Source organism: Garra rufa, chromosome 5 (assembly GCF_049309525.1).
Source record: "Garra rufa chromosome 5, GarRuf1.0, whole genome shotgun sequence".
NCBI classification, from domain to species: domain Eukaryota; kingdom Metazoa; phylum Chordata; class Actinopteri; order Cypriniformes; family Cyprinidae; genus Garra; species Garra rufa.
Window position 1 is genome coordinate 28,039,202 of NC_133365.1, and position 14,801 is coordinate 28,054,002.

Here is a 14,801-nt window from a genome sequence, read left to right on the forward strand (position 1 = left end):
AAAAATAATAATAATAAATGTTTCTTGAACAGCAAATCAGCATATCAGAATGATTTCTGAAGGATCATGTGACACTGAAGACTGGAGTAATGATGCTAAAAATGTAGCTTGTTCACAGAAATAAATAAAACATTTAGAAAAGTTTTTTTTTAAATAGTAAAAATATGATGAAAAATATGATATTTTACTGTTTTTGCTGTGCTTTGGATTAAATAAATCCAGGGTTGGTGAGCAGAAGAGACTTTTTAAAAACATTAAAAATCTTACTGTTCAAAAACGTTTGATTGGTAGTGTATATATATATTATTTTATTATTTTACTTGTATTATTATTATTAATAAAATATGATGTATATCTATACTGTTTAACTTGATTTCCTGGGGGGAAACTACATTACCCATGATTCTGTGAAGAAATCCACCAATCAGAAAATTAATAAAAAAAAAAAAAACTTTGGTGCCCAACCCCTAAGATCTCAAACTACTTAATTACTTAAGTAGTACTTAATTACTACTTACTTAATTTGCAATTCTTCATGGGATTGTAGTTCTTTCCCAAATTAAAATGGTTATGTACTTTTGTTTAGTTTCCCCCCTAAATCTAGGTTTGTAATATTGTGATTCACCATGTGGCTTATCTTTAACAAAGACTTTTAAAAAATGCCTAAAAGGGAAAAAAATTAATGGAAATAATACACAGTCCAGCACCATAAAAGCTAAAGAAGTAGACGGGCACTGTTGCACTCTTTTGCAACCAAGAACAATAATATGTACTGTATCATGACCCAAGTATCAACGTGGAACGGAGATGAAGGAATATGGATGATTCCCAGTTGAGAGGAAGGGTCACTCAGGTCAGGGAGTCATTACAAGACAATGAGAAGTTGGTCAAATGAAAGAATGATGAGGAGGCCAAAAATGGCAGGGCGCAGGCACAGTCACATGACACAAAGCACAGGCAGCTGATTGGTGCATTACCCTGTCAGGTGATAGGTTGGAGATGCAGCAAGCAGAGAGTGGGTGGTCCACACCACAAACGAGTGCTGGTGGCTGCCAAAAACAACGAGAGATATAGCATCACTAAAATACAAGCACATTCCCAGAAAACATGCAAACACGCAGCACGAAGTGCATGCACAGACACACAAATGACAAGCGTCAGTCGACACACTCAAGAACAGGAGCAAGAAATCACGAGGGTATTCATTCAATTAAGCAGTTTAGATTGATCTGAGCCTCTTAATGACTGATAAATTAAATGATGATGATTGTAGTGAAGCAAATCTGCTTGAAGAAGACAACTTGACATGAAATAGCATGGCATAACACACACACACCCGACTCGCAACTGCTGATGCGATCGAGATGAGACATGACAGACAAAGAAAGATGGGTTTAATGATCCAACAACTAATTCACTCAACACACTAAACATCCACAATATGTGACCCTGGACCACAAAAACAGTCATACGTAACAGCTATATTTGTAGCAATAGCCAACAATACATTGTATGGGTCAAAAATATAGATTTTTCTTTTATGCCAAAAATCATTAGGATATTAAGATTAAGTTCTATGAAGATAATTTGTCAATTTCCTACCATAAATATATCAAAACTTAATTTCTTAATTTTCCGGCCAAATATTCTCCCATCCTAACTAGTGATGTTAAAACCATTTGAAATGATATGACCTAAAATTAATATCACGGTATTTTTCATCTTTTGAACGGTGACGGTATAATATCACGGTATTGCTTTTTTTGGTACATTTTGGGAGGAGTAGCCTGTTCTGTCCCTTTAGTATGTGAATGAAGTTAATATTTTTATAATATAATAAGTAAATGGTAGGTATCCTTATCAAAAAGAGACATGGGAGAGTATGCATTCTCAACATATTTAATTTGCAAAAAACCTAAAGATCTTACTTAACAGTGTACAACAAAACAAAACATTTTTTTATTGAAATTTAATTTCTGCAATATTTAAAACCTTTAAATAACTGAGGGAAATCAACCCATAGCAACAGTTTAAAAGTAGACCAATTCTGTGGAGAAAAACGCGGACTTGGCAACCCTGCATCCAACACGAGCTGCTGGAGTTAATGCCATTGCACACGAGTACGAAATTTTCGTCCGAGATTTTTTGCACGTTAAAAAAAAAAACAGGCTATGTTAATCGAGTTTACACACTGCCTCTGAAACTTTCGTCTGTCATAAAAAAATTTGGATCGTGTTTGATTTTCTGCATTTTCGCATCCATAATAAGCATTTTGATAAGGATGGCGAATATGAGAAAACTAAATTTAAAAAAAACGCATATGAAAATCGGACTCAGTGTACAATGACCTTTAGATTTGAATGATCACGGGTCAAAAGTAAAGAGAGATTACAAACATAGACTGGAGGATTTGCTGCAATCTTGTACTCACTGACAAATATCTATTATAAGATGTGCTGCTCCCTTTACACAGAGTGTGCGTTATCGCAAAATCGAAAGTAAAAGTAAAAATAGCGCGAGCACTCATTTAAAAGCGATTTCTATACCCTGCATATTGAAAGTGCGAAAATTATATACAATATTAGTTCGCCTCGCGCCCGCTCAATTTGTGATCCGCTGTGTTAATCCTTCGGCCGGCCGACCTGGAAAAGTCCCGGTCGTCCCGATTGCCACTCTGCCCCTGGTATAGGCTACAGGCCCGACCTTTCTTCTTGATGTTTCACCAGTCGTTTAATGGCCACTCCCCTTTTACCTACCACCTGCAAAGCTGATACAAATATGTTTTACTTTTTTATTTACAACAAGATATGGACAGGTATTTTGAAGAAAATTTAATGCCTTATTATTTAGAATTAGCTATTATTGATGTAAATGCAGCCGTTCAAGGCACGTGATTTATTACGGTATTGACGGTATTAGAAAATCCATGTCGTGGCGCAATGTCACACCGGTGCTGACTATGACACCGGTGTACCGCCCACCCCTAACGTGCGTCTCACAGCAGCTCCGTTCACATTATGCTGTTCCTCAGGGACAGTTATCATTTACATGTATGGAACGTATTTTATTTCCAAATACATTTTTTTTCTGTTTTAATGGTTAAATAATTTTTTTTTTTTTTTTTTTTTTTTTAATGGAAAAAGCCTGTCTAATTAATTGAGTTTTACAGTTTTATTTTTTTTACCAAATTCTTTTCCATTGCTTTTCTGGATTCCATTTCAATGTCTTCATTAAATTTAATAATCAAAAGCATCTACAATTAATTGGTTTTATTAAAAATAAAATGTGCTTAAGCAAAATTGCTGATGTTCTTGTGGGAAATTAGTCATTTAGATTTGATTATTATTATTAATCAAATATTATTATTATTATAATTATTATTTGATTATGATAAATTAGTCGATAGATTAATCAATACTGTTAAAGGCAGCCCTAATTCTAACAAACTTATTTATTCAGCTTTCAGATGATGTATAAATCTCAATTAAAAAACAAACAAACTGACCCTTTTTGTGGTCCAAGGTCACTTATGTCAGGGGTTCCCAACATTTTTTACTCTGGGGCCCCCCTCCTTCTCCGGTCAATTTTGCAAGGCCCCCCATGTCTGACATGTCCTCTTATACCGTACTACGCCGTAAAGAGAAAAGTATTTATTTTTAAACCTTTTTTAATTAACCAAAACATTTGTTTTGCCTTATTGTTCTTCTACTGCATGTTATAAAAAAATCTCTAAATTCAAACAAACTTTAAATTAAAACTTTAAATATACCTTATAACCTTTAAAGAAAACCTCTGCTCAATTCTAACTTTTTAAAATTATATATATATATATATATATATATATATATATATATATATATATATATATATATATATAAAAATAAAATTAAAAAATCGCATTCGATATTAAGCTAGATATAGTCTCGCGTAGCCAGACCTTCAGGCTGACGGCTGAAGGTCTGGAATTCATGGCAGCTTTAATTGGTCAAGGCCCGCCCATAAGGCCGTTTGACCGACATGTCAAACAACCAATCAAAGTTCGTTTCGTTCAGCGTCACGTTTCGGGGCGTAGAAATGTCCCCACAACAACAGACTGGCATGCAACAAGTCAGTCATTGAAATAACCAGCATTGAAAGTTAACGAAGAAGTGGGAGAACAAGCAGTAAGTCAGTAATTTGTTCGCGAACGTCACAAATGTGTTTAACAACAACGGCGTCTACATAAGCACCTTTTAGCAAAACGCCGAGTAAACCAGTCTGCGCTTTGTTTCCCGGCGGACCGAAAATAAACGCGACACTCGCGTGTTCCGGAAATCCGGTCAAATTCAACTAATCAGATGACGACTTCGACATTCCTGAAGTGTTTCCAGTTAAGCGTACCATATGCATCAGACGTTTAGCCAAGGTTCCGAGGGCGTGACGTCTGAGGCTGAGACTAAGTTAGATATGGCGTAGCTTGTCAGAGATTTACGTGTCTGTATATTAATTGCCGCTCCAGCGGAACCTGAGCGGAACGCACGTGATGGAGATTTACTACTAATCAAAGTACCGGCTTCATTGACTAAACGCGCCTCACAATATCGTTCGATATATTGTCCAGTCCTAATATCTCGCGGCTCCCCTGTTGGATCACTGACGCCCCCTAGTGGATGGCGACCCCCCGGTTGGGAACCGCTGACTTATGTGATGGAGAAGGACAACAAGAGATATTTAGTTAAGTAGGGAGAGAATGATATAAAAGGCAGTAATGCAGAAAGAGTGAAAGAGATACAGATGGATGGAGAAAAAGAGAGACAGACAGAGAGAACAAGGGCAAGCAAAAGAGCATTAGCTTAACAGCATTCTTTAATAATTCTGTATTATGGAGAACAGGAAGAACAGAGCTGAATGAGACAGGAGAACAGCTGGCCTGTCACAAACATACACACACACACATAGACGGACCTCGACATATTCTGCTTTGATTAACCAACATCCTTTTCAACTCTCCTGGACCAGATCCCTGCCTGTTAATTAGGATTTGAACACGAACACGAACACACACACACACACACACACACACACACACACACACACACACACACACACACACACACACACACACACACACACACACACACACACACACACACACACACACACACACACACACACACACACACTTCTGCTCTTTTTCTCCTGATTCAGATCATATCTTTGCAAATCAGTTCAGTCACCCTGGGCATTCACTCCTCAGAGAGGAGATTTAGAAACCCACCTGAGGTCTGTCTGATAATGACACATCAAACATTAGCAAATGGGTGAAAAGAGAGCGAGCGAGATGGCTTTGATATTCTAAAATGTTTTTGCAGCTAAATATAACTGGCATTCTGTTGTGCCCTTTCTAGACCGTTCTTCCTAAAAAGACATTATAGTGAAGGACAACTTTAAATCTAGGACAAAAGGCTTGAGGGAGGAAACATATACCTGCTGTTAGAGGAACTGCAGATTCAAGACTTATTCAAACTGGTCCAATGCAAGATCAAGGTGTCGATTCATTGATTAAAGGAAAGGGTTACAGGAATTTTCCAGGAACAGCTTAAGCTCTTTCGACTGTATCCATGACATGTTGTCAATTACCTCAGGATATCATATCAACTGTTCCCCTCAGGTTATAAGAACAGGAAATGCAGTAATGCGCTTACAATGGAGGCCTGGCAGGTCAACGAGTTTAACAGAACAGCATTTATTTACTGTGACTTTTGATCAATGTAATGTGTCCCTGCTGAAGTTGAATTTGAGGCCGAATTGCTCCTTTGTGGTGGGATTACTTTTTTGAGTGAATGAACGTTTGATTACACATTACAGACGTCATTTGATTAAATGAATAAAGTGACTAATCTGCCACTCGTTATTTTGTCATCTAGTGTACTGTAGGAGCGTGTGTGTGGCTTCACACTGCTGGTGTGAAAGTGCTTGTAGGAGTGCGTAATTTGTAGGCAGAAATGTGGGGTTAATTTTTTTGTTTTTAATGCATATTGAAAATCCAGAAAAATCCTTCCGATTTCAAGCCAGGGTTTGCGTGACTCACACGGCGATTCTGAATTGCTCGGTGACAAAAACAGATTTATCCCCCATATAATGAGGAGATTGGAGTGTTGATTGAAAGGGTGATGATACAGAGACAGCTGACTCTGATGAAAAGCTCAGATACTGACAGATTAGCATGAAACAACAAGATCAAACGAGTGCATCGTGCTACAAGACAGACATTTCTGTTCAAAATTGGGGAGGGAAAAATAATGCGGTCCAAATGATGGTGCTACAGCAAAATACATACACTTTAAAAGTAAAATGTGACCATGGACTACAAAACCAGTCATAAATAGCACGGCTATATTTGTAGCAATAACCAACAATAAACTGTATGAGGCAAAATTATCAGTTTTCCTTTTATGCCAAAAATCATTAGGATATTAAGTACAGATTATTTTCCATGAAGATATTTTGTAAATTTTCTGCCATAAATATATTAAAACTTAATTTTGATTAGTATACATTGCTAAGAACTTTAAAGGTGATTTTCTCAATATTTCGATTTTTTTGCACCCTAATATTGTAGATTGTCAAAAAGTTGTATCTCGGTCAAATATTGTCCTATCCTAACAAACTATACATCAATAGTTTTATATTAATGAATAATCAGCAAGAGGGTGTTAACTTAATCAAATAGAAGAGTATAAACATTTGTAATGTTACAAAGATTTAAAAAAAAATAAAAATAAAAATTAGCTGTTTTCAATATTGATACGAAGAAGAAATGTTCTTGAGCACCAAAACTCAAAATGATTTTAGCTTTCAGGTGATGCACACATATTAATTTCAAAAAATGGACCCTTTTGACTGGTTTTGTGGTCCAGGGTCACAAGTATTTCCAATAGCCATTTCCTATTTTTGTAGTCAAATTCATAAATTGCTGATGTTTGTTTTTCCATTCAATTAATGTTTTTATATCATTCGAAAACAAAATCAATGAAGGCAAATAAATAAATAAAAAAACACTTTTGATCAATTTAATGCATCCTTGCGGAAAGCATTAATATTTTATAAAGCCCTTTGCATTGTTTTTAACAAATACATCTGGTGTATTTTCCTAATATTCTATTCCAGGCCTAACAATGCATACTACATCATAAAAGATGCAATGACTTTGTTTTATAGACAATTTTTTAATCTAAATTGAGAAATCTATGTAAATAAATTGAAGTACTGAAGTACACTGATGCTTCTTTGGCCATATAAATGTTTTCATATCATTTTACATCATTAAAAATGATAATTAAAAGACAGAATTTTCATTTTCAATGAAAATACTGTCATTTAATTACTCACCCTCATGTAATTTCCAAACCTGTAAGACCTTTGTTCATCTTCAGAACACAAATTAAGATATTTTTGATGAAATCTGAGAGCTTTCTGACCCTGCATAGACAGCAATACCACATTCAAGGCCCAGAAAGGTAGTAAGGACATCATTAAAATAGTCCATGTAACATCAGTAGTTCATCCGTGATTTTATCAAGGTTTGAGAATACTTTTTGCTTGAACCACTGATGTCACATGGACCATTTTATCAATGTCCTTACTAACTTTCTGGGCCTTGAACATAGTAGTTGCAGTGCTGTCTATGCAGGGTCAGAGAGCTCTCGGATTTCATCAAAAGTATTATTTTTGTGCTCCGAAGATGAACGAAGGTCTTACAGGTTTGAAACAACACAAGGGTTAGTAATCAAATCACAGAATTTTAATTTTTGGGTGAACAATTATTTCAGCCAAAAAAAGTACATTAATACATATAAATATCAACTCAATATTACCTCTTTATGGATAACTTCTGACACTTGTGAACGACTGTAATGACAGAACGGTAAGGTTGATTTCAGATCAGTGTAAACACAGATGAAGCCACAGTCGCTAAACAGTACCACACAGCACAAATGTCACGCAATAAACAAAAACAACCTAACAACGTACCCAATTGGGAAAAACCGAGATCCCCGCGGCTCGACATTTTTTCACTTAATTTCCCCAAACTATAAACAAGCATCTCACATCTGCCATTTTACATTGTGCATAAAGGCCCCTCACGGACAAGAGTGTGCTGAAGCGTGCCCAATGCCTTTGTTTGTGCCTGTGTTTCCACTCCCATAATGTTGCACAGACCGTTCTGTAGTGTTGTTTCCATTAGTTATTGAGAGAAACAAGCAGCATCCATCTCTCTGCCTCTTGTTTGAAGTTAGCATGAAATCAAAAGGTCTGTTATCCAACTGTGGTGGCAAATCTTTGATTCAAACACATGCTAATTACGGTCTGCTCTGTACTTGACCAAGGGCTGCTCCCCATTTCTTGTCTATAACACTTCAATCATTTTTTTTTAATGGAACAATATGCTTATTAATCACAAAACAAGTCACTTTTGCAATGCAATGGAGCACATGTGGTGCTGTTTTTATATGTCATCACGTGACCACTAAGGGACGTCCAGCTGCTGCAATTATGAATTGTTCTGACCTTAAACTGGGTTCAGAGAAGCTATATGCGTTATTTTTAATCACACGTGCAGGGAGATGAACACAAGCCATCTGCTGCAGAACTTCTGCATCTGTTTCACAATCAGAATCAGAAATGATCATCTATTCCGTTTTTGTGAATTTATGTGAAGTGAATCAGAATTTATAAATATTACAACATTTAAAAACATTACTCAAAATATAATTAAACTTCAAAGATCCTAAATCTGAGTTGATCACACAGAAATCTACATGAGTACTGAGCAGACCGTGCTTTCTTCTTTTTCCATTTCATTTTTTCTTCTCCATCTCTTTATATTTTGCACTATGTTTCTTCCATTTCCATTCTGCCACTTCACCTTCACACATTTTCTCCTTACCCAACATCTTCAACCTTCACAACACCTCTTCCACTTTCCTTCTCTGGTCTTATTCTCTTCATCTTTCATTCTTTCCTCATCTCCTTTTTCTATCCCATTTCTTCCAACCTCCTCCCCCATCTGAGGTGATCTTGAGGTGAAAATTGGATTCCTGCATTTCCTCTCTGATGCATGATGATTAAACAGAGATGTGAATAAATAAAGACAGATACGATGGTAGGTCAGAAAGAGAAAGTGTGACAAATCAGCTGCCTTCTTTCTTCCGCCAGGTTACTGTCAAAGGAAGTGTGGACCCATTACATGATAAATATAGTTTCGATATTATAAAGTATGCTGTGCGTGTCACATTAGTTCCAGGTTTTTGGATGACGCTCAGAGGCAGCAGTGAAGGTGTGAGAGTACAACTAATGTAAGAAATCACAAGGAAAGAAACTTTATTTCTGGCAAGAGCACGAGTGACTTATACCAAACAACACACTACTGGAGAACTGACTTATTCAATATAATCCCATTAATACAAATCACACGCTCACATGCAGCGCCCAAAATGAACACTTTTACCAAGTGCCAAATTAAAGTAAAAATTGGCTTTGGGATTGGGAGTTACTCACCAGTTGGCTGGTAGCTTTATTAAGAACTGCAGGGCCCAAAATGAACTTTAACTTACTGGCCAATAGCAGGGAAATTGTATAAACATTACCTAACAGTTATGAAACAGCAGGCTGCATTATTCTTTGTATTTTTTTTTTCTTCTAATGACATTGTGAAAGGTGGAGTTTTACTAGTAATCAGTGTAGGGTAAGTTACTCAAAAAAGTAAATCTACTACAAATGACTAATTACTTCTTTAACATTGTAATTTGAATACATTACTGATTACTGCATTTCAAAAATTAATCAGATTACTTTACTTTCAAGTTGCTTTCAAGTTTACTTTTCAAGTTATCAAACCTAAAAAAATACACTACAAAGTAAAACTCACTTTTAGTAATTTAATATTGACTGAAAAATGACAACAGTGTCAAAACAGCAACTTGAATGATCTCTAGCACTTTTTCCTGATAACAGCGACAAAACTTAAAATGTTCCATCATTTTTGATCGTACAGATAAGAGTAACACTTAATTTGATACTCGCTATCAACAAAACATTGTGCTTTTGTAAAATAAAGAAAACAAACAGGTCTTTTTTTGAAAGAAGCCTCATACTCACTAAGGCTACATTTATTTGATTAAATATAATACAGTAAAAGCAACAATATTCCAAAATATTATTACAATTTATAACGGTTTTCTATTTGAATATATTTTAAAATTCCTGTGACAGCAAAGCAGTTATTACTCCAGACTTAAGTGTCACATGATCCTTCAGAAATCATTATAATACACTGATTTAGTGCTCAAGAAAACAAAGAAACAGTTGTGCTGCTTAACATTTTTGTGGAAACTGTGATTTTATTTTTCTCCAGGTGAAAAATTTGATGACAAGAAAGTTGATGAATAGATGAATATAAACAAAACTCTATTCATCGCTGAATACAAAACAACATTTATTTATCGATATACAGTCAAACCCAAATTTATTCAGACACCTTCAACATTTCTCACATTATCACAGTTTATTCACTATTGTTTAAAAATGGTAATAAAATATGACAAGAACTCAGAGTTAAACTGTCTCAGAACAAATTCATCTTGATAATCTTAGATAACTGATAGAAAGGTATGTAATGAATTAGATTGAATAGCTGTCAGCTGTTACATTTAAATACATAATTAGATAATACCAACTTAGGTCAACCAATTACCAAGCAAAGCTTAATTTTGTTTAGTCTGTGGTGTGCAAAGTTCGCATTAGCAATTAAAGAAAAAACACTTAAGCAAAACATGGTCAGGTAAAAATGTCTAAGTAAATTTTGGTCTTGTTTTTGGTAAAGTTTTACTAGTAGTCCACTGTATGAAGAATTGTACAATATGTCACAGACAGTTTATTTTGCTATCCTCACTTACATAAATAAACTATAGTGTCCTGCACCCACTAGTAAAAAATATCAAAAATTATATCTGGTGTCTGAAACGTTTTTTTGGTTTGACTGTATCATTTGTTAAAAATGTCTTTATGGTCACTTTTGATCAATTTAAAGCATTCTTGTTGAACAAGAGTATTCATTAAAATGTTACTGACCTCAAACTTTTGAACAGAGGTATGTATAATATATATATAATATTGTCCCATCCTAACAAACTATACAACAATATGATGTATATATATCTCAGTTTTGTAAAATTTTACCTTATGACTGGTTTTGTGGTCCAGGGTCACATATATATAAAATGCCACTGTTATTATTATTTCTTAATAATAATATGAGTTTCATAGCCAGCCTAGTGGAAATTTTCCTGACCAGTAAATTTTCTCAACTCAACCACTGCTGACAGGTGTGGCAAAAAGCTAATTTTGGACCCTGCTCACATGTCATACCGTGTGGTACATGGAGCGCTGGTGAGGTCACATGATTAAAACAGCTAGTCACAGGCAGTTTGTAATAAATATACTATAGAACTGTAAAATGTACCACTGTATTATTACTCAAAACAGACCTCAACACCTGTAAGAAAACAAACTTTCACTAATAGTAGAAAGAAATTTGTTTTGAAGTAAAACAAATGTACAATACATTGTATGGGTAAAAATGATCGATTTTTCTTTTATGCCAAAAATCATATTTAGGATATTAAGTAAAGATCATGTTCCATGAAGATATTTTGTAAATTCCCTACCATAAATATATCAATACTTAATTTTTGATTAGTATAATACATTGCTAAGATTGCTAAAGGTGATTTTCCTAATATTTAGATTTGTTTGCACCCTCAGATTCCAGATTTTCAAATAGTCCAAACAAACCATACATCAGTAGAACGCTTATTTATTCAGTTTTCAGATGATGTATAAATTTAAGTTTCAAAAAAATTGTACCCTAATGACCGCTTTTGTTGTCCAGGGTCACATATAGTGTTTGAATGTTTAGTATATCTTTAAATGATTGGAATTGACTAACAAAATAACAAAAAATATTGATACTTTGTGATATCCTTTAACATTCAAACAGAGTGTGGATAGACATTTTAACAGCTGTGAAAAATAAATACTTGATATGAGACCTGCAACTTGCAAACAATATCCTATGAAAATCTTATTGACGGAAATAATATAAAATATGAATTCATTGGATTGTACAGCAAACGTATGCGCACTTCCCTACTTTCCATTCAGTGAGGAAGAAACTGATATTCAATGTCTTTTTTTATTATATCTTGAAATAGCTTTTATCTTGAAAAGATCAAAAGCGATAGTCTAAACCCAGATGTAAAGTATGCTAGAGAAACAGCTGGTGGCCTTCTCCAAACAGAATTTTGACTGAAAGTTAGTGTACAAAAATCAAAAAACATAAAAATTAATAAAGCAGCCTTCTCTCAATCCATGGCAGTAAGAAGTCTGACACATCCCATCCTTTCATCTGAGATCACAAGGTAGAAAAGAAAAGCTGAAACGCCGACAGAATCCAACGTGAAAGGTGAATGTGAAAAGGACGAACGACTGTCTGTTCCTGCCGACATTTCTGTGGGTTTGACACCGTCTTCACAGGAGACTAAAGCACATTAGACAAGTGCTGGCAGCAAAACAAACACACCCTGAATTTCCTGGACGACCGTGTTAGTGAAAATTTCAGGTTAAACTTTTGTGCACCAAGGTCAAGGCCAAGGTCCTTTTAGCAGCAGATGAGCAGGACTTTAGATCTGTCATGACCGTCTTCACCTGTGTCAACACAAACACACACTTGAGTGTGCGTCACTCTCTTCCCCCCTGCGGCAGAAGCTCTCCGGCTGTCACTCCTCATCACTCTTTTAAGCTGAAGCCCAAGAATCCTTCAAGTCACAAATATAAGAAAGTTTTTTTTTCCTGAATGTTTCCTTAGGACTGTGTGCTTGAGTTCTGTGGGGATGCATTCACATTCATATTCTGTGCATTTAAAATGGTTTGCAATTAACTGTGCAAGTGTTTTAGTGAGTATGGACACCTCTCCCTTGCCCTACTGAGCGTGAAATCCTCACTACAGGCAGCGGGTATATTTAGAGGTGAGGTTACACATCAGGAGTCCACACAACTAAACGAATCCTCACCTTCCTAACACCACATGCAATTTAACTTCAATTTGATAACTGCAATTTGATAAAATGCACAAATTTGCAAATTCAGTTCGTGCAGCCCGCAACAATGTTCTGTGTATTAAAAGTGTGTGCTGCAGTTATGTCGCCAGCCGCCTTAAATGTTCAAGCTCACAAAATTGGGTGGATTCTGAATGGATGTCAATGTATTGTTCATCAACTGGAAAAACAATTCTGAAAGAGATTCCTGTTATATTGTTTCTCTGTCTTGTTATAGTTGTGGTGTGAACTTCTCTATTCACATTGAATTAGACGATTATTAAAACTTCGTAGTACATCCGTGGGATGAATGCGCAAACTCTCACTAGTTCTAGTTTTTTAGCAGCTGGCAAAAACATCCTGTTGTTCAATATTTTCTGTCTCAGCTCACACACACAAAAAGAGAATGATTCATGTGTCCAAGAGGCATCTCTCCTCCCATTAAGAAATACAGAGACCACAGCTCACCCTGTAATCACACACAACACACAGCCAAAGTAGTAAAAATAGACTTTGTTTTTACTGGGCAAGGTTTGACTGGGAGGGGCGACAGCAGGGTCGGGAACTCAACACTGTAATCCACAACCCCAAACCTTAAATCTGAGAAGATACAGACACATATACATAAACATAGTTTATTGATTCTCAAGAGGAGGTTTATGAGGACTGTATGCACAACAGAGTTATGGCTAGGGAGACTAAGAAAGACTGAAATACAGACAGAGAGGAGAAAGAAACTATTAACAAAACAAAAGAGACAACCAAGGTATTTTCTCAGATCCAGCCTTTAACTCAAATTGAATTGAACTAGCAAAACCACTTTCAAACGAAGACAGATATAGCCTATGATTAGCAAGACAGACCAACGTTTTAAACTCTCGCTTCACAGTTAACTCTCAAATCGCTCAGGCAAACAGCCACTCATGGTTTCAACTTGGTGCAGTCTGTTGGTGGAGTCCAACTAAATGTATACATCATAATATTAGGATTGGATAGGCTTTCAAAACGGCCAAATATTAACCTTATATGTGACCCTGGACCACAAAAACCATCATAAGGGTCAATTTTTTAAAATTGGAATTTATACAATATCTGAAAGCTGAATAAATAAGTTTCCAGTGATGTATGGGACAATATTTGGCTGATTTGGGATCGTCTTTAAAGTTGTCCAAATTAAGTTCTTAGCAATGCATATTACAAATCAAAAAAGTTTCGATATATTTACAAATTTACAAAATATCTTCAAGGAACATGATCTTTACTTAATATAACGATTTTTAGCATAAATAAAAAATCTAACATTTAGACCCATGCAATGTATTTTTGGCTATTGCTACAAATACACCCATGCTACTCAAGACTGGTTTTGTGGTCCGGGGTCACATATTATAATCTTTACAATCACAAGCTGCAATCATTGCCTCAACTTGTAAAAGGATAGCATCATTTAGTCTGTTTAACTGAATACATGACTGTATCCTTACCACATAACTGTATATTACTGCCATATAAACACTACTTTGTTGCCAGAGGATGGGCTCCCCTTCATTAGTACTAAATTTCATACTTTGAATCGGTCACATCTGGGTTTTTGATTGCAACCTTTGAAACAAGCATTTTCTGTAGCAGCTTTGAAACAATATGCAATGTGAAAAGAACTTTGTG

At 35.5% G+C, this 14,801-nt stretch overlaps 1 protein-coding gene across 4 annotated transcripts in view; it reads right to left on the reverse strand.

Annotated features, from left to right (window-relative positions):
* Positions 1-14,801, reverse strand: part of klhl13 (kelch-like family member 13) — a 77,641-nt gene that overhangs the window by 30,042 nt on the left and 32,798 nt on the right. Inside the window, exon 2 of one of the 4 annotated variants that reach the window (XM_073840977.1) lies at positions 978-1,049. The exons of the other annotated variants lie outside the window; for them this stretch is intronic. Coding sequence (XP_073697078.1) covers positions 978-1,049 — 72 coding nt within the window. The remainder of the gene's footprint in view (positions 1-977; positions 1,050-14,801) is intronic. 4 annotated transcript variants of the gene reach the window in all.